The sequence below is a fragment of the Eschrichtius robustus genome, chromosome 18 (genome assembly GCF_028021215.1).
Source record: "Eschrichtius robustus isolate mEscRob2 chromosome 18, mEscRob2.pri, whole genome shotgun sequence".
Taxonomy (NCBI): Eukaryota; Metazoa; Chordata; class Mammalia; order Artiodactyla; family Eschrichtiidae; genus Eschrichtius; species Eschrichtius robustus.
The window spans coordinates 81,349,042-81,368,783 of NC_090841.1; the positions used below are offsets into that span (position 1 = coordinate 81,349,042).

General features: G+C 64.0%; 1 protein-coding gene across 3 annotated transcripts in view; it reads left to right on the top strand.

The window, feature by feature from the left end:
- MCF2L (MCF.2 cell line derived transforming sequence like) overlaps positions 1–15,907 on the top strand; it is a 49,226-nt gene extending 33,319 nt beyond the window's left edge. The window contains exons 14-31 of one of the 3 annotated variants that reach the window (XM_068526373.1): positions 214–287; positions 1,554–1,620; positions 2,216–2,331; positions 3,542–3,611; positions 4,886–4,978; positions 5,080–5,172; positions 5,928–6,053; positions 6,881–7,102; positions 7,216–7,308; positions 8,382–8,460; positions 8,619–8,685; positions 9,532–9,650; positions 9,874–9,966; positions 10,998–11,072; positions 14,041–14,162; positions 15,433–15,545; positions 15,613–15,716; positions 15,822–15,907. In XM_068526373.1, coding sequence (XP_068382474.1) covers positions 214–287; positions 1,554–1,620; positions 2,216–2,331; positions 3,542–3,611; positions 4,886–4,978; positions 5,080–5,172; positions 5,928–6,053; positions 6,881–7,102; positions 7,216–7,308; positions 8,382–8,460; positions 8,619–8,685; positions 9,532–9,650; positions 9,874–9,966; positions 10,998–11,072; positions 14,041–14,162; positions 15,433–15,545; positions 15,613–15,716; positions 15,822–15,907 — 1,812 coding nt within the window. The remainder of the gene's footprint in view (positions 1–213; positions 288–1,553; positions 1,621–2,215; positions 2,332–3,541; positions 3,612–4,885; positions 4,979–5,079; positions 5,173–5,927; positions 6,054–6,880; positions 7,103–7,215; positions 7,309–8,381; positions 8,461–8,618; positions 8,686–9,531; positions 9,651–9,873; positions 9,967–10,997; positions 11,073–14,040; positions 14,163–15,432; positions 15,546–15,612; positions 15,717–15,821) is intronic. The other 2 variants (XM_068526372.1, XM_068526374.1) reach the window with 2 other exon arrangements.
- Positions 15,908–19,742: the final 3,835 nt, after the last annotated feature.

Below are 19,742 nucleotides of genomic sequence, written 5' to 3' on the forward strand. Positions count from 1 at the left end.
CGGGCTCCGCCCTGCTCCCCCTGCACACAGGCCGCTGCACCTGGGGGGCGTCCTCCGCTCCCCGCCCGTCCCTCCCCTCCGGGCCCTCCTCATCCTGCCTGCGGGGCCTCAGGCCCGCCCTCGACCGACAGGAGGTTGGGTTCTGGAAGCCGGGCGTCAGGCTACACCTTCTCGTTTCTGGAAGCGCGATGTGGACCTGTCCTCTCTCCCCAGAGTGAAGTGAGTGAGGGCCGGCAGGGCCGCGGCCGCTCCACCGGGGACGAGGAGAGCCTGGCCATCCTGCGGAGGTGGGTGGCCTGCCCTTCCCCCCAGCGGGTCTGAGGACAAGCATGGCCCACTGGATCTCAGCCCCTGGGGAGGGTCTGTACGTAAAGGAGCCAGAGGCGGTGGGACCCGCCAGCCTCACCCTGGAGCCGCAGGGCAGGAGCGGAGCTGCCTTGTGGGTGCACACGGCCGGTTCTCTTGTCCCTTTGCGTGTGCACGCCTGAACCGAGAGAGAGGTCTTCCTCCGAAAGGCCATGTTTGCTCCTGGCTTGCAGGCAGCACTTGGGTGACCCGAAGCAGCCCGTGTCGTCCCTCCCTGAGCCCAGGGGACACGGCTAGTGGGATGCGGCCCCAGGCCACTCTCGCAGGGCCAGCCTCGGACCCAGCCCCGCCGGCCCCGTCTCCTCGGGACGGGCCCCTCCTGCCGCCCACGAGCCTCTCCGACCCTCCGCTCCGCGTGCTGATGCCGGGCATCACTTCTCTTTCTTGGTCTCTCCGCACCGCCACCCTGCGGAGGCTCTGCTCGCCCCACACCCGCCCTGGGCGTCCCGCACGCTCCAGCCCCACCCAGATGCAGGGAGAGTGTCTGTCCCCGCACGGACGCACCGCTGGGCTCCGAACTCTGGGCTGGACGGAAGGCACTGCCCACGTGCTTCCCAGGCTGGCGGTCGCTCTCCCACAGGGCCCCGGCCTGCCAGCCGAGCTGATCGTCCCTGGCTCCACGAAGGCAGCCTGCACTCGGCGCCCTCCTGCGCCCACTCTGAAACCCTGCTCAGACCCCACGCTGCCCGGCCTTCCACGGGGACGTCCTCCCCGCCAAGCTCACGCTGCCCTCCCACCCGCGGTGGAGAGGGAACCCGAGCCTTCCTCTCCCGCGACCCGCACCACCCTCTGCGGAGCACGGGCACTTTGAACTGCACTGGGGCCAGCTGACGTGCTGGCTGCTGGCTGCTGGCTGCTCCACGACCCCAACCCTCGGCTCCGTTTTCTGTGTATGAAAACAGGAAGCTTGGTCATAGGCAGTTAGAAGGTGATCCTGGTCCGTAAGGCGAGGTCTGACCGGCCGGCTTGCCCGCCAGGCCCTCCTGGGAGCCCCTAACCTGACGGCACGTAGACGTTCCCCAGAGGGTCGCTGCAGAACCGCCGCATGCGGGCGCTGGCGGGGCCTCGGGGAGGGGCTCCTCCTGGGGAGGGGGGGGCGGGGCCGCTGCGGGGCCTCGGGGAGCCCGGGGCTCCCCGGGAGACGGTTGGGAGGCTGCTCCCGCACGAAAGCCGGCACCCATCCACAGGCACGTGATGAACGAGCTTCTGGACACAGAGCGGGTCTACGTGGAGGAACTGCTGTGCATTCTGGAGGTGAGGGCGCCGGCGCCGCCACGCCACGCCGCGGGGTCTCGTGGCCGCGACACAGCCCTGCCGAGACAGCCCAGGGCTGGAGACCACGCCCCTGCGCGTCCACGGGACGGGGGCGCTGGCTGCAGGTGCACTCGCACTGGGCCGTGTTTGCGGCAAGAGAGGGCAGCCGTGCCCGACCCTCCCTGGGCGGGGGGCTGCTGCCTGGGGGCAGCAGAAGGGCTTCTGGGTGCGGGGCTGTTCTGTCGTGGGGCGTGGGCAGTGGTCACAGGGGTGCAGACACAGAGACAGCCCATCAAGGTGCACACACAGGATTTGTCCTCTTCGTGGAAGGCATACCTGAATTTAAAAAGGTCCAAAGGGAGTAGGATGGAACCACCCCCCCCAAAAAAAAATAATCGGTGCTGCTTGTAGTTCACTCGTATTTCTGGTGCTGGTCCGGAGAATCACCTCAGATGGTCAGTGAATGAATTTGAGGTGGATTCGATTTCTAAAGCCTGAGACAGCGTCACTTCCCCGCTTGGCGGCCACGTGGAGACCAGGCTTATGCGGGGCTGATGGGCCCGGGCTCCCCCGCTGACCGCTCCCCCCTCCTCAGGGCTACGCTGCTGAGATGGACAACCCTTTAATGACACATCTCATCTCGACGGGACTTCAAAACAAGAAGGATGTTCTGTTTGGCAACATGGAAGAAATTTACCACTTTCATAACAGGTCAGGCCCTCCCTCGGGTCGCCCACGGGCCTCAGGTTACGCTTTGCTGGGGGAGAAGATTCCTGCCTCCCTCTCAAGAGGGATAAGTGGACGGGCAGCGGGTTCGGTCGGGCGTGCCCAGGGCGGCGGTGAGTTACAAGGGGCCGCCCACAGAGGGAGGAAGCGGGAGCCGGCCCCCCCGGTGTGCACACTCGGCCCTTTTGGGTGGCACCGAAGCCACACCCCTTGGCGAGGCCCCTTGCCCAGCCCGTCTAGAAAGGACGGCAACACCACAAGTTCCTTCCTGCCCGTCCTCCCCTCGTGGGAGCGGCCGTGGCCTCTCTGTGGCTGTGGGGAAAGCGTGCGTGGTCCATCTGGGCCCACTAGCCCTCAGCAATCTCGGGGGCTCTCGGGAAAGATCAGCGGTGGGCAGACGGGAAGCAGACGGGCAGCAGGAGCCTGTGGTCCTGAGGCAAGGCCGCTGTGCACGCGCCCCTCCAGTGCTGCCCGGCCCTCCCCTCCCCTGCACGCCAGGAGACACTGGGGCTTCTGTCCGGCCACTCGCGTTTGCCCTCTGTCCTCAGCCTCTGTCCCCTGCCGCTTATAAAGGAGGTGGCAGGTCTCACCTGAGCCGCAGCCGGAGCCTTCCCTTGGGGGTTAGCCTGAGCAGGTTGGCCTGGTGCCCCTGGTCCCTCGGCATCCTCGGCCTCGGCCCATCCTCGGTGCCGGGGCCCTGGAGGGATTCACCCAGTGGACGGGTGCGAGCCAGGAACCTAGAGGAAAACGCAGCCCGCAGGCTCGGGGGCAGCGCTTCGTGGAGGAGGGTCCCGGGGGCAGAGCCAGGATCCCTGACGTCTGCGGAAAACCCACTGGGCACACGGGCTGTGAGGGCCTCGAGATGCTCCCGTTTGCTGCTGTGGACTCTTCGTCCACGTTTGCGCTGGTGAAGCATCTCCCAACTCCTGCGTGAACGCAACACCAGGAACAAGGCATCCCCACGGGGCCACGGCTGCACGAACCTGAGAGTCTGGTGCAGTCGGGACCCCAGGAGGGACAGGCGTGGGCTTCAGGTCCCGAAATCAGGTGGCGCGTCCCTGCTCACAGTCTCCGGGACTGTCCAGAGTCAGGACACGTGTCGTCCAGAAAACAACGTCTGACGATTTGCGACAGATGCCGTCTTACGCTGGTTGTTGTTTACGTTGTTCACCTATTGCAAACTTTCTTTGTCTAGGATATTCCTGAGGGAGCTGGAGAACTACATAGACTGCCCAGAGCTGGTTGGAAGGTGCTTTCTGGAAAGGGTATGTGTTTCTCAGGTGTATACTTGGCCATGCCTTAGTTCTTAAAGGTACCCCTTGCGGTCATAATGGCTTGAAATTCTGTCACAGTCCCCGTCTAACCAACCGAAGTCACAAGTACAAATGTTTCCAGTTTGGCTGAGATGCTTTCTGGTAGGGCCAAAAGAATACGATTTTGTCTAAAGCCGAATACTAGTCCAAAAAAAAAGAGAAACTGTAAAACATCAGCTTTGAGAGACGCCAAAATTACACAGCGTCTGAGTTTTGATTGCAAGCGTAGAGGTAGCTGACGCCCCTTCTTGCTGGGGTTAGTTTCGTGCTGGTCTTGCCGATCAGGACTCCCTCGCTCACCAGCTGACCCTGGACGGTCGCTCGTGCTCTGAAGCTGTAGACGCGCTCTCCTTCCGGCGCGACGATCGCTAGCGTGGGGGTTTGTGGCGAGGCTCTGGGAGCGGGAGGGGATGCAGATGCGGGATGCGGGATGCGGGATGCAGGATGTGGGATGCGGGATGCTGTCTCCCCCCACCCTGCTGTGTGGGTCCCGGTGAACTGCTGACTCAGCAGCAGGGGGCGCACTTCCTTCCTCCCAGCAGTGAAAAGGTCGCCTTCACAACATAAGCCAGAGGCCGAGGCTCCTTGTCAGGAACTGGCATCGAGGGGCAGCGGGAGGAGAGAAGGGGCCTGGCCCTGGGGAACGCCTCCCTGTGCTCTCTGAGAGTCGGGGGTGGGGGAGCGTCGCGCCGGGGCTCGGGGCTTGTCGCCAGCGTCAGCACCTCCTGGGGACCCGTGAGCGGTGCAGGCTCTCAGGCCGCCCTGACCTGCGGAACCCGGAACTCGGGCGGAGGTGGCAGTCCCTGTTGCATCCAGCCCGCTGGCCGTCCCGATGCACACGCACGTGTGAGCAGCGCCGCGTAGCTGAGCCCTGGCGAGTCTTTCTTTACAGAGTCTGTGCCGGTCCTGCGTTTCTTTTCAGTCTGTTATCTGTGAGGCCAGAGCCAGCCGTATGGACCTAATCTTTTATAAAAGAAGTACCGGGACTGGGGCAGCCCTGAGAACTGAACTTCTGGGGGGCTGTTACCTGGCTGCCCGCCCATGACAGCCGTGGCGTCTGAGATGGAGGGGTGACCGGCTTTGGGGAGAGGTCGGGCTGGTCCCGGAGGCGCCGTGCGTCCTTGCGCAGAGGGGTGTGGCTCGGAGGCGGGGTCAGCCCACCTCCGGGCGCTGAGAGCCCCGTGAGCGCGGGGGCGCCCCGTGACTCGGCCCCTGTCCCGGCGCAGGTGGAGGAGCTCCAGATCTACGAGAAGTACTGCCAGAACAAGCCGCGCTCCGAAAGCCTCTGGAGACAGTGCTCCGACTGCCCGTTTTTCCAGGTGTGTCCCCTGGCTCTCCTGAGCGGGGACGTTCCTTTACTGGGTGACCCTCAGGCAAGGAAGAGCGGCAGCGTCTAAAGCGGAGGCTCTGCTGGTTGCAGGAATGCCAGAAGAAGCTGGACCACAAGCTGAGCCTCGACTCCTACCTGCTGAAGCCGGTCCAGAGGATCACCAAGTACCAGCTGCTGCTCAAGGTGAGAGGCCGGGCGTCCCCCGGAGCCCCCTCCCCGCCTGCCCCACCCCCCCCAGCCGCACACCACTTAGTGGCGGCCGCCCCGGCCCGTCCCTGAGCCCCGTGGTCTCTGAGCACCTTCTTCCCGTCTCTGCGAGGCCCTGGCTCTTCACACGCCTTTGTGGAGGGCCTGTTGTGCGCTGCCCGTTGTCGGGGGTCAGGGACACAGAGGGCCACAGGCGGGCAGACCCTGCCCCACAGGGCACATGCGAGGCTGCCTGTGTCCTGCTGTCCTGGGGGCCCAGCAGAGCAGGTCCCCGAGGCCTGAGAATGGGTGTTCGTTCGGGGGTCAGATCTGGACGGAAGGAGGAATGGCTTAGAGGCGGGGAGAAGGAGCTGCAGCGGGGGTGGGGCTGGGTGCTCGCCCAGGCCAGGCTCTGCGAGGGGTCTGCCCTTGCCCAGCTCAGGGACAGCCCCGACCTGCGGCTGTGAGGGCTGGGGTGTGGGCCCACAGTGGCTGGGAAGGTGGCTTCCTGGGGCGCTCTGGGGCCAGCGGCTCAGGCAGGCCCCCCGACGGGGGCGGGGCGTGAGTGTCTGAGTGCGTGTGGGGTGTTGTCCCCACCGGTGACGACTGCACAGGGAGCCTCACACGTGTCCCGAAGGTCGGTGCCCGGGACTGCCCAGGGCCTTCACCTGTGGGGCAGAGTACGGGCCTCCCAGCCGCTCTCGGTGGAGTGGCGGGGCTCAGTGTCCAGACGGGCGTGGAACCTCCCCCAGGAGATGCTGAAATACAGCAAGAGCTGCGAGGGCGCAGAGGACCTGCAGGAGGCCCTGAGCTCCATCCTGGGCATCCTCAAGGCCGTGAACGACTCCATGCACCTGATCGCCATCACGGGCTACGAGGTGAGGCCCCGACCCTGTCCTGCAGGGGGAGCCCACGAGCCGGGGGCGGGGCCTAAGGCCGCCCCATTGCCAGGGTGGGCCCTACACGCGCACCACCCAGAACGCCACCGCCAAACCCGGCCCTGGCTGGGCCGCGGCCGCCCTGCACGCGGCTCATCAGCCTTGCGGAACCCAGGGCGCTTCACCCTGTGGGTGCACCTCAGCACGGAGGCGGCTCCGAGAACTCTTCGCTCCTGGTCTTTCCCTGAACCCGTTTTGTTCTCGGTGACGCGGTGTATGGGCGCGACCGTGAGGCCCCCGCCTCCTGCTCCTCTGCACCCGCGTCAGGCCGCGCACGGTCCCTGTCGTCTCTGTAAATCCACTCAGCACTCGCCTCTGTTTTTTCTTTCTGGAGCAGTTGTGGGTTCACAGCAAAACTGAGGGGAACGCGCAGGGGTTTCCCACCCAGCCCCGCCCCCCACACGTGCACACCCAGCCACCCCCGTCCGGCCCGCCCCGTGGAGTCGGGCGTTTGTCACAGCCGACGGCCTCCACTGACGTGTCACCCACGGCCCACGGCAGTGTCACTCTGGGGCTTTGGACAAACGGATGACCTGTGTCCCCCACGGTAGCGTCACACAGAGTAGCCCACTGCCCTAGACACCCCTGGGCTCCCCCGTTCATCCCCGCAGACCCGCTGCGACCCCCGACCTTTCCAGCACGCCGCAGACTTGCCTTTCCCGGGTGTCGGGCCGTTGGACCCCACGGGGTGCAGCCCGGCCCCCCAGATGGGCCCCTCGGCCGCACCCGCTCTGGGCGCTAACTGCTCCCCACTCCGCCGCCTTCAGGGGAACCTGAGCGACTTGGGGAAGCTGCTGATGCAGGGCTCCTTCAGCGTCTGGACGGACCACAAGAAGGGCCACGCCAAGGTGAAGGACCTGGCCAGGTTCAAGCCCATGCAGCGCCACCTGTTCCTGCACGAGAAGGCCGTGCTCTTCTGTAAGAAGCGGGAGGAGAACGGCGAGGGCTACGAGAAGGCCCCCTCCTACAGCTTCAAGCAGTCCCTGAACGTGAGTGATGCCGCCCCGAGGAGACCCCGGGGCCCCCGCTGGGCCGCGACGCCCACCTCCTGGAGCGGGGGGTGCCCGCGCCCGGACGCCCACCGCCCGCCCCGCCCTCACAGATGACGGCCGTCGGCATAACGGAGAACGTGAAAGGGGACGCGAAGAAATTCGAGATCTGGTACAACGCCAGAGAGGAGGTGTACATCGTACAGGTAGGCCCCTCGCTCTCGGGCCAGGCCTCGGGGTCTGCCCGGCTCTGTAAGGACCGCCAGTGAGCGTCTTCTGCTGAGGTCTGGTGTCTGGAATCTTCGGAAAGCTCTATTGCCCGGAGGCCAGGGCCCCGCCATTCGTGTGGGGCTGCCCTGGGCCGTCAGTAACTAAGCCAAGCCCGGGACAAGGTACAGGGACACTGCAGGGCAGGGGGGCTCCAGGTGCCCTGCCAGGAAATGGGCTCCTGGTCCCGGGACGGCACAGGGGCCCGGCCCGCCTGGGCCAGGCGCCCTCGCTGCCGCGCACGACCGGGGTCCTGTGGGAAGCGAGTCCTCCTCGCTCGCCGGTGATGGCGGGAGGCGGTGGAGTGTAAGTTCGCCCATGAGCCCGGGAGAGACCCCAGCCCGAGAGGGCGAGGCAGCGCTGGGAGGTGCCTCGCCAGTTGCCCTTGACGGTCCTGACGCCCTTGGTGGTCTGGGCCTGGGGGCCCTGGGGGGATGCCACACCACCGCAGCGTGGAGGCCCCGGTGACCCGCGCTCCTCACAGCTCACGGCACCCAGGCCAGCCCGGCCAGCCGAGGGCCCCACGGAGCTACAGCGGGAACGGCCAGGACTCGGCCGGCGCCCCGGCTTTGCACAAGCCCAGGGCCCTCAGGGCCCAGCCGCCCGCCTGCACTGCCCTCGGGCCCCGGGCCGAGTGGAGGTGGGGCAGCAGCCCGGCCGCGCTGGTCCAGCTCCTGGTCCACTTGCGGGACGTCAGACCCCCATCGTCCTTGTCACCTAGGGAGACGTCAGGGCCGCTTCCCAGAGAAACACACTGTCGGGGCAGGCCACGTTGCGGGGGCTCCCACTGAGTCAGAGTCAGAGACCGTGCAGGGTGCTGGCCTGGGGTCCACGCACTGGCGCCCGCGGGGCCTGCTCGTCGCACCCTCGCCCGAGGGGGTGCCATCCCACATCCCGAGTGTGGTGGCGTCAGCCCCAATTCTGAGGGTCCCGGGCGCCTGCAGAGCGAGACACTGACGCGCGTCCCTCGGGAACACGCGCACTGAGCCTCTGGTCTGCTCTGGGGGCACAGGCACCAACTCCTGAAGTCAAGGCCGCCTGGGTGAGCGAGATCCGGAAGGTGCTGACGAGCCAACTGCAGGCCTGCAGAGGTGAGGGCACGTCCCCTGGGCTGTCCCCCGGGGGCCCGTTTACGTTCCCACAAAGCATCCTCGGGATCCGTAGCCATCTGAGGCACCGCGTGTAGCACCTGGAGGGCACGGTGCTGGATTCGCGTTCCTGAGCCACGCTGGCGCTCTTGTCCCCGCAGAGGCCAGCCAGCACCGAGCCCTGGAGCAGTCCCACAGCCTGCCCCTGCCCGCGCCCGCCGGCACCAGGTGAGGCCCGGCCACGCGTTGGGGGGGGGGGGGGGTCACCAGTGGGAGCCAGCCCGTGCCGCCGGGTCTCCGCGGCCCTGTCGCCGAGTCTCCTGGTCACCGGGGTCGATCTGGAGTGCGCCCCTGGGGTCACGTGCTGCTGGGTCAGTCCCAGCAGGCCAGCGTCAAGGCCTGCGCCTCTAGCCCCAGCCCCAGCCAGAGGCCCGTCCGCAGCATCTCTGACCGTTTTCCATCCGGGCGGTGTTTCCCGTCACGATCAGTGCGCGGTGGGCGGCTGTTCCAGGGAGCAGCCCAGCACCAGCATTTCAGTGATGGTAGCGCCCCAGGTGGACGGGGACCCCGGGGCGCGGAGGCTCCGAGCTGAGCCGAGGCCCATGGCTCCAGACTGACGCAGGGTCCCGTTTCACACTGGCCTCGTGGTACCTTTTCTGCCCTTATTTTTCCTTTGTTGTTTTATTCATTCACTTACTTGTTTACTGTTTCTTACGTAAGCCACGTCTAATTATTCATGGTTGAAATAATAATAATGATGCTTTAATAGTGATTTATGGTCTAAATAAATAAACCACAGAACAATGGCTTTAAAGGAGAAAGGGCCCCCCCAGGGGAAAGAAAGCAACAACAAAACCGCCTCCTACCTAATAGTCAGGGAGGTGGGTGTTGTTCTCACTTGGCTCCGCCCGGAGCCTGGACATGAGTGGCCATGGCCATGGCCCTGCAGCGGGAGACGCGCAGCCCGAAGGCCTGGGTAGAAGCTCCGGGAGGTCCCCACCCTCCTCCTCGCAGACCTCTGAACGCTAACCATCCAACGTTCTCTTTCTTTTTCCATGTGTCTGATATCATTAGTCCCTCTAAAGGGAACACAAAAAACGTCAGAAAGTTGGAAGAAAGAAAAACGGACCCGCTGAACCTGGAGGGATACGTGGGCCCCGCGCTACTGCCAAGGCCCCCCGAGAAGGGCAGAGGTGAGTGTTGGGGCCGAGCCCGGAAGTGCCGGGAGCTGCATCAGGGGTCCGCGGCGGGCGTGTCAGGGCCTCACAGCCCCCGGTGGGCACAGGGAAGGTTCACAGAGAGCGCAGGGCCCGGCCGCCTGCGCAGGGCACAGGGGCCTTGGCAGGGGGCCCGGGCGTGACCGCCTGCCCTCTGGGGCCGCCCGGCGCCCTCTGCACTGCCCTCTCTTCCCCGCAGATGACGCGGTCACTAGCTCTACCTCAGAAAGCTCTGCGCTTTCCAAAAAGCGCTTCACCCTGCAGAGCTTTGCTGCCCTCAAAGGTCAGAAAGGTAAAGGCGCCCGGCCCCGGCCGGCTGGCGGGCTTCTGGGCGGGTCGCGCCCGTGGCTGTCTGTCACCCATCCGTGCCGTGCTCATCCGTGTGGACGGTCTCGGGAGGGGCATCTGCCTCTTGCGTGGGCCACCAGGGACGCGTCTGCCACTGAGTCGCTCTCTTTCCCTGATGCTGGTGTGTCTGTCATTCGTGCAGCCAGGGCTCTGCTTGCGGGGCCTTTTCTTTGCAGAGGTGGAGGTGCGCTGTTCTGACAGAGGCCCGCCTGCCAGGAGCTGGACCTGTCCTTTGCTTTTCTGGTCCAGCTCCTCCCTTTCCCACCTTTTCCCGTGGGGTCCCCGAGGGCATTGCTCCCCCTGCCAGAGTGCGAGGCCTCCACTTCCCTCTGGGCGTTTCTAGTGCGCAGGCGGGTTCAGAACACCCGATGGAGATCTCTAAAAGCTTGCCTGGGCTCCTGGGCAGTGAATATATGGGGGAAATACACCCAGACAGCACATGAGGCCAGCCCCGAGGTTCCAGGCGGGTCGTCAGAGGACTTCCTGCCCGAGACTGAAAGCCCGTCTTGTCTAGAGGTCTTTTCATTGGTCCAAAAAATTGGAGGTTTTTTTTCTTTTTTTCCCAATTTATAAAACACTTTTAAGTTGACCTCAAACAAACAAACAAAAAGACGGACAAATCCTGGTCCTTATACCTTGCTGGGTTTGGCGAGAATGCGTACTGGGCATGCTTTATGTGGAGCTCAGAAAGCAAACCAAGGGGCCGCTTACCTAAAACCACGATGCCGACGCGGGGCCATCGCCCGCCCGTCTCATCCTCCCGCTCTCCTGGGCCCCCCCCACCCCGACCTCTGGATCCCTCCGCCAGCTGAGCTGTGTTGCCAAGAAGCTGCTTTCTGAGTCACTGGAAAGCAGCCTGTGGCCGCGTGTGTGTCTCACCCCAGCATGAGCTCGGCGGTCCTGCTGCCCCCGGCGCGCCCGGCTCACGGCTCCTCTGTCTCTCCGGTTCTGTCTCTGCTCTTCCTCCTTTTGCAGCCTCTCCTACCAGTCCCGACAAAAAAGCTAAGCGACACCAAGTAAAGAGCGACCCAACGCCTTTTGGTTCACGAGGTAGAGTGGCTCAGCCTTCTGCACTAGCCTGGCGCCATCTCCCCGTCCGGTTAGGGACCCCGTCTCGCCCTCTGAGCTGCCCAGTGAAGTAGGTCCCTCCCAGCCAGGAGCACAGTCACTGTTCTGTTCAAAGCCTGACGCTCCGGCGACAGGTACCGAGGCGACGTCACGCTTCTCGGTCCAAGGTCTCAGGCCAGGTGTGCCCAGAATGCGCAGGGCTGCCCACTGGCCACCAGGTAGCAGCTGCTGACACCTGGCTGGTGCCTGGGCTGGGCTGGGTGCTCTTACTCAGCGGCTGCGGGGCTCTGCGTCCCAGGCCCATCCTTCCTCACCGTTTGTCCCATGCTTCTGGGGACGGCAGATGGGGTGAGGTTCCGCATTGGAACTCGGGCCTTCGTCTCTCTTGCCCTCATATTCTGAGGGCAAATCCCCCCCAGGGAAACCCAAAGCCCCCCCACCTCCGCCTGGCCCAGGTTGAGAGTCTAAGGCTCGCAGACAGGATTTCACTCTGTGAGCTATCCCGCGCTTCCCAGACCATGTGATGGTGCCCCAGGGGTGCGGCCGAGCCAGATCCCGACACAGACCCCCCTTGGGCCTCAGTCCACAGTCCGCGCTGCAGGGACCCAGGCTGCTCCCTCTCGCTTCCCTGGGCAGGAGAGCCCAGAGACCCACCCCTACCCCAGCCTGCGCCCAGCCCTGCAGACGGAGCCCCAGGCACTTGGGAGTAGAGTCACCTCCCCGCCATGGTCTCCGGGGAGGGGCTGGTCTTGGCCATTTGTGTTCCTGCTTAAGGCCCAGGGGTGCCCGAGGCATCTCCCTGCTTTGCTGACTCTCCTTGTGTGGGAAGCTGCACTCGGCTCAGACGCTGCGTCTACTGCCTTTGAGCCCAGTGGGTCACCTCTGCCAGCGCCTCTGTTCACCTGTGAGACAGGTGAGGTGACCCCACGTCCCGGTAGATGAGTGTTAGAGCCTTGAGGCCGGGCCCAGCTGCCAGCCCCCCTCCCTCCCTCCCCCTCCTCCTCCCTCTCCCTCCCCCTGCTTCGCCTCCCCCTCCTCCCCCTCCTTCCCCTCCCCGTCTGCTCCCTCCCCATCCTCCTCCTCTCCCCTCTCCTCCTCTGCCTTCCCCTCCTTTCCCACCCCTTCTATTCCCTCTCCCTCCTCCTTTTCCCCCTCCCTCCTCCCCCTCCCCCTCCCCCTCCCCCTCTCCCTCCCCCTCCCCCTCTCCCTCCGGCTCCTCTGCCCTCCTTCCCCCTCCTTCCCCCTCCTTCCCCCTCCTGCCCCCTCCTTCCCCCTCCTTCCCCCATCCACGGGAATCACTTCAGTCCACAGCAGGTGACAGTGAGCCGCAGGCCTTCCTGGCTGGCACTCTTGAAAATGCCAAGTGCTTGCTTCCTGGAGTTCCATCAGCCCCTTGTTTTTTCAGTATCAATGTCAGCAACTCTTCTACTGGGACGAGGTGACCGTATTCACAGTTGCCTCGGCCTGATGTCCTCCTCAAAGCCCCCAGCATCCTACATGGATTAAGGGTGGGCCGTGGGGCTCAGCACTTCATGCTTATTCCCGTGTCACTGTGTTGACAGAGGGACCATCCCACCTGTTAACAGAGGGTCACTCAGAGGCCTGGGCGGCCGGGTGTGGCCAAAAGGCAGAGCCGTCCGTCCACGCAGCTCTCGAGCGGGGGTTTACACGCCTCCGTCTCCAGGGGCTGCCCCTCTGCCCAGGGAGCCGCATCGTCTTTCTGCCCTCGCTGTCCCCCTTCGGACACATGCTTCCGTTTGGCTGGGAGCCCTGTGTCTATGGGCGCTGTGCTGGAGGGGTGGACATCTGTGGCCAGCTGCCCGGCGCCGGGGCCCCCGGTGACCCCCACCCGGCGTCCGTCTGAGCTTCCCGCCCTGGGCGGCTGCGGACGTGCCGAAGCAGGCGGCGAGGGTGGTTAGTGGCTTCCTGCATGGACGCCAGCCGCCGGGGGCCACCCCTGCCCGGCTGGAGAGGCAGGGCCAGAGGGTCTCGGCGCCGGGCCTGGCCTGGCCTGGCCTGGAGCAGGGACTCAGTGCTCTGCGGGCTGCGGGGGGATCTCTGGATCCCAGCTCCCTTTTCTGTGAAGACAGAGGCAGCTCCCTGACACCGCTTTAACACAAGCTTGTCACTGCCAGCCTTCAAAGTGTCGGCCTTGGGACAGCTGCTCCTCTGCCTGCACCCTGACTGCAAGGGGTGGGGGGACGTGCAGGCATGCATTCTGCCCTTGTCCACGTGGTTCCCTCGCTCCCTCTCTCCCAGGAGAAGGTGTGCTTCTGGCCACACCAGATGGAACTGGGAACTGGTTCTGGATCCGCTCCCCTCTTGTCGAAACGCCACTTAACACGGGCGGCGGCTGGCATCCAGAACCACAGGCGTGTGGCTTCGGCCTCTCGCTTCGTTCCTGGCACTTGTTGTATTTCTCCACGACGTACTTGCGCTCTCCCCCAATGGGAAATGCAGCGGCTACTCTTTGGGGACACAGGGCAGTAGAAGGAATGTTTGTTTACATAGTTTATAAAGCCTGGAGGAAGCTTCTTCCCCGCCCGTGACCCGAGGAAGCTCAGACAGGGGATTAGCACAGGGCGGCACCCCCCCTGGCCTGGGCGCTCTCAGCACCCAGCATCGTGAGGCCGGCCGGCCGATGGGTGTTGAGCGTTGCAGGTGTTGATTACAAACGCCTTTCCCTCATCGTTCGCCTCGACACGGACGGGCGGGGTCACCAGCTGTCCGGTGGAAGCTGGGGTTCGTTTCCGGCCGTGGAAGCAGGTGCTGTGGCCCAGGCCCCCTGGGCGGCTTGCACGGTTGAAGCGGAAACCTGCGGGTGTCCGGCCCGCCTTTACGCGCCGCTGGGAAGGGCAGGCTCCCCCAGCCGACACGTGTGGGTGGCGGGGACGTCCATAGGCCGCCCTCGACCTTGAGGGGTTCCTCACCGGGGCCTGGTCCTCTCTAGGTTGGAGCAAAACGTCTCACCCGTCAGAGGCTCCTGAGGACAACGACGGCTGGTCCAGCGCCGAGGAGCCCATCAACTCCTCGGACGCAGAGGAGGAAGGCAGAGTGGGCCTCAGGAAGCTGGTAACCTTGGCTCCCACCTTGTCAGCTGCACTGCTGGTCCCGGGGGGCAGGGTGCCAGCGGTGCGGCTCGGGGCCGTGCCTCCTAGGGCTTAGGGAGGGACCTTCAGGTGCAGGGCCCCATGGCTGTGTGCCCGCCCTCCTGTAGTTCTCACCAGACCACCTCACAGGGGACAGTGCACACCTCTGACCTGCCCCTCAGGGGAGCTTTCTTAAAGCTGCGTGTGTACCGCCATCTGTTTCAGAGAATCTCACTGTACGGTACGGATTTGCTTTCTAAACAAAGTCCTGTTTTAGCACGAGCAGCAGAGGAAACTATTTACATACTAAGTCATCAGTCAGGACGGTAGCAACAGTTATTTGCTGCCCGCTCAGTGCTGCCCTGGTCCACACCTGGTTTATTGCAGCGAGCAAAGCACCCCAGAGTTGGAGGGGTAGACACAGGTAAGTGGAGGAGAACGGAGGGAGAGTCTCGGGCGGCCAGGGCAGCCTTTCCCGAGGAGGCCTGAGGGTGAGAAGAGCCGGCCAGGGCACTGGGGGACCAGCGGGGGAAACCTAGGCTGGCGGGCAGGGAGGCCAGGCAGGCCTCGTGGGTTTGCATTCCGCTCTTGGTGCAGCAGGAGGGTGTGAGGTGCTGCTCAGGGCCAGTCGGGGCCCCGACAGGGTGTCCAGAGAGGGTGCAGTTGCTCCTGTGAGGATAACGGACACTGGCCTGGCTCTCCCTGCTCCCAAGCCTGGTGGCGCGTGACCCCTGCACAGTTCAGGGGCTCCCAGCCGTGTGTCTCGCTGCTCGTGAGGCTGGAGCCCCACAGTCCAGCAGAACGGCCTCCCCTTCTCAGAGCCCGCATGGCGCAGCAGCTCCGTCCACAGGTGTGCCGAGCACCTGCTGTGTCAGGCACTGAGGGCAAACGGGGTTAAGGCGGACAAGAATCCCCCCTCTCCTGGGGTGAAAGGCTAGGAAAAGGCAGAGCATGCGCGGTGAGGGCAGAGGTGCGGCCCAGGAGGAGGCAACAGCAGGTGCAAAGGCCCTGGGGCCGCAGGAGCTGGGTGTGGTGGGAGCACTGGGGCGCAGCCAAGGGCACTGCACAGGCTGCCCAGCTTTAGTGGCCGCCACGTGAGACCCAGCGTCCCCCTGGACTAGGAGACCTTCCCAGTGTAAGGCCATAGCCCCACCGGAAGCTCTGCGAATGGCAAGGCTCTCGTCCTACCCGGGACGCTGGGCACCGGCAGATGCGTGCCATGTGTGCCATGCGCCCTGCCGTCCCCTCCCCAGGTCCCCGGGAAGTACACCGTCACGGGGCTGGACGAGAAGGGGGGCCCCGACGCGCTGGTCCTGAGGAGCGGGGACGAGGTGGAGCTGGTGCAGGAGGGCGACGAGGGCCTCTGGTAAGACCGCCCGCGCGCCCCCGCGGAGCCCGCGCGCGCTGCCGCACCCTGACCGCGCCCCTTGCAGGTTCGTGCGGAACCTGAGCTCCGGCGGCGAGGGCTGGCTGCCAGCCCGCAAGCTGTCCTCGCTCCTCGGCCAGCGCGGCGCCCCCGGGTGCCTGAGCAGCCCAGGTACGGCCCCCTGAGCAGCGCAGGCACCGCGGCGGAGGCGGAGGCGGAGGCGGGGCCGGGGGCGGGGCCAGGACGCGCGGCAGCCGCTCGCCTGCTTGTCCGCAGAGTCCAGCGCGGGGTCCGCCCTGCTGAGCGCGTCGTCCAGCTGCAGCGAGAGCTGCGCGGCCGCCCTCGCGGACCTGCAGGGGTAGCGCCGCGGCCACCCCGCCTGCGGCCCTGGGAGCTGGCCTCTGCTCGGGCCGGCGCGGCGTGGGGAGGGGCCGGCGCCGCCGCGGCCCCAGACGAAGGTTCGGGAAGAGTCCGCCCTGCGGCCTCGGCGCCAGGACCGCGCCCCACGGCGCAGGAAGAGCGCGGCACCGCGGCGTCCTCGGGGAGTCGGACGGACGGGGCTGCAGACGACAGACCTCCGGTGCAGAAGGGCTCCCGGACTCCCCTTCGGCCTCGGCCGCAGCCGCTCCCCTTTGGTTTCCGACGTTTCTGGTCCGGTGCTTTCTGCAGGAACACGCGTTCTGTGGCGCTGCTTCCAAAAGAAGTGACCGATTCACTGACCCAGCGGCTTGGGGCGGGGGCAGGAGGCTAGTTTGTCTTCTACACATTTTTTTTTAAAGCAAGGATTAATTCTACGGCCATCTTTTTGGTGATACTTTGGCCTCTGATCTTTACCAAGAATCACTGTGTTTACGTGAAATGACAATTTGATACTGTATTTGATATAAAACTTTTTTGTTATTGGGGTTTACATGGCGCTGAATGATTTGGAGGACACGCTCTCGTGGAAACTGGTGGCCCACCTGGTCACAGGTGAGTGGAAGGACGTCCCTCGGTAGAATCAGGCAGCGGTTCTACAAGCACAGGCAGTTAGAAACCAAGGAAATTCCTTCGCCTGTGTAGGTTAATTTTCAAAGGAAAATGTAAACTATAATTTAAAATATTAACCTTCTTTTCTACAGAAAAACAAATGGGGGACTCTTGATTTTTTAACACACTTCAGTGAATTAGGGTATTTTTATTGTTTTTAAAGACTATGTAAAGATGCAGTTTTTGCAGGTGTCATCTGAACCGATGTTGTCACAGGAGCCCAGGGAAAACTTGAGCTCCCGGCCCCCCGCCTCCCCCGCCTTGCATGTCCTGTGTGGAACTGTCCTGAGCACAGGAGCAGAGTTTACTCTTACTCAAATCGAGGCAGAACTGGAAAGAAAACTCTTCTGTTTTACTGTTGTGTTTCAGAAACAAATTCTGTTCCTTGGAAACGCTTCTTTCTGTGTCTGATTGGGGCAGATATTTTTATATGTGTGTATATATGCCGATGTGTGTACATACGTCCCCACTGTGAGGGGTGTATTTATAGCCTCCAAGCTGCTGGCGATGTGTCACTTTACAGCCCCCCCTGAGCCCCAGGCCCCTGCAGCCCAACCCACGGGCTCCCCGTCCTTGTGCAGGGCCAGACCTCTCTGGAGTGTATAGTAGACGGCGTACAAGCCCGGCAGCTTTTCTCCTGGTGTATAAGTTATTTGGAAAATGATGCTTCACATAATTTACTGAATATATTGATTGTCCAGGCACCATTCCTGCCATCCCAGCCTGGGATTGTCCACCATTTTTGTGATCTCTTCCTCATAAAAGCACTTTAAAACCTCATGCTTCAGTCACTGTTCCTTTTTTTTTACACTACTGATGTAAGTGAAATTTAAAAATCCGAGTTCTTTATTGTATGGCTGGTGTTTGAATAAACATCAGCACCTCTTGCTGTCGGCCTTGCTCTGTGAAGGCACAGGATCTGAAACTGGGTGGTGATGTTAGGCTCGCCCTCACCGGAACGCCCCCCCACCCCCAGATGCCAGTGTGGGCCGGAGGGGCCCAGGGCGAGTGGGGCCTCCTGAGCCCTGAGCCCTCGACCCCAGCGCCCATGTCCCCCCTCCCCCTCCCCCCTCTGTCAGGGGTTCTTCTGCAGGAATAAGATAGGGTGAACTCTACCTGTGCTCGGCCACCTGGGAGAAATAGCACAAGTGTCAGTGGGCGTAGTGGCTCCTCAAAGCCAGGTCCCCACTGGCCTGCAGCGTCCCCTCCACCTCTGCGGGGACCCCGTCACCCTGGACCTGAGGGCCTCTGTCCCTCGCATTGCCCTAATTCATGCTGAGGCCCTGTGCCTGGCAGGTCGTTTGTCTGTGGAAACCTGGTTCAGTGGTGATGCTTTGAGAAGCCCTAGAAGGAGCAGAGTTCTTTCCTCACCCTCGAGCCTTGTCCCCACTGGGCCTGGGGTCAGGGTGCCCCTCACGCGGCTCCCCACACAGGTGCGGCTCCGCTCCATCCGAGGGAAGCCAGGGGCACCGGGCTGCGAACATCGCCCTAGGACCCCTGTCCGCCCGGACCCCGGAAGGTGATCCTGCTTGGATACAGGGTCGCTGCAGGTGCAGTCGGTTAAGATGGGGTCATGGTGGCCCCTAGTCCAATGGCTGGTGTCCTTATAAGGAGCAGGAAATTTGGACACACACACACACACACACACACCAGGCGGGAGCAGCCATGTGCCAGCCGAGGCAGAATCTGGAGGGCTGGCTCAGCAGGGCAGGGGTACCAAGGGCCACCAGAGCCCAAGGAGCTGGAAGAGGCCAGAAGGACCCTCCCCCAGAGCCTCTGGAGGGAGCGCGGCCCTGGGACACCTGCCTTCAGACCTGGGACTGGATAGATTCCCGTCGCTGGAGCCCCTGGGGGTGGTGCTGGGTCAGGCGTCTGGAGAGGAGCCCTAGGAGTCAGTGACCAGTGACCGCGCTGCACTCGGTCTGAGAAGGTGGGCAGCCCTGGGGCCGGAGGAAGCCCCGGGCAGTGGCCGCACCCGGCAGGGGTGGCAGGTGGTGCTTCTGGAGCCCTCGCAGGGCAGTGCACACCCCCAGGCTCTCGGCAGGACGAGCAGCCCGCTGCCCCGCAAAGAAAGTGAGGCTGAAAGGAATGAGCCCCTTCCTCCCCAAGCTGGGAGGAGACGGACCCTGATGGGACCCTGCCAGGTGGTCTGACTCCGGAGCTGCTGCACCCACTGGGCCCAGGCGTCGCCACGAAGGGCTGTGAGAGTCCCTCCCCCTCCCCTCCCCTCCCCTCCCCTCCCCCTCCCCTCCTCTCCCCTCCCCCTCCCCTCCTCTCCCCTCCCCCTCCCCCTCCCCCCTTCACAAATAAATTCCTGTATAACTGAATTCCTAAACAATTGTTGACAGTAACAAATAGAAATTCCAGAGGTGATAAGTAAAATGTTGTCCTCTAAGGACTGCCTTCCATCTGGGGAGGGAGTAGCGCCGGACCCGCCTGGAACAGCTGGGTCTCCTTGCTCCCCCTCTGAAGATAAATGCGCAGAGCTGGTGTCCCCAGCCTCCACCCGTTTATGGAGAGGAGGCTACTTCTGGAGGAGGCTGGACGCCTGAGTGAGCCTTGCAGGGTGACCGCCAGCCCAACGGGCCCAGGACAGTCCCAGTTAAGTCTGGAAAGTCCAGCGTCCTGAGAAACCCTTTCGTGCCTGGCAGCCAGGATAGCTGGTCACCCCAGCTGGTGGCCTGGGCCCAGGAGGGCATGAGGGACAAGACCCGGGCCCCCCAGGGCTGAGACAGGGGCAGGGGCTCTGCTGGGGGTGCGCACCCCTCCCCCTCGCGCTCCCAGAGGGGCCCTTTGGCTGAGAAACCAGGCCTCCCCTGTGACAGAATATTCACATTCACGCCCCAAATCTGCTCCCCTTTCCCAGTATCATCACTGCGGGGGACGGCTCTCCACCCGCAGTTCAGTTCTGTTTCCCAGCTTGCCGTCCTACGTCCTCAGGCTGCAGACTTCTGAGCCGCATTTGAGCTGCACACGCCAGACATGCATCCTGACGCCCGTGTCTCGTCTCGGACAAGGAGCCCGATTCCCCAGGCCCGTGCCCTGGGGCGGCCCGGCTGTCCCGTCAGCAGGCACTAGGTGGGGGACCGCATGCCCGTGTGCTTGGGAGGCGAGGCCTCCCTCCCCCACCCTCTCCGGCTCTTGGAGAACTTTGCCCGCCTCCCCACC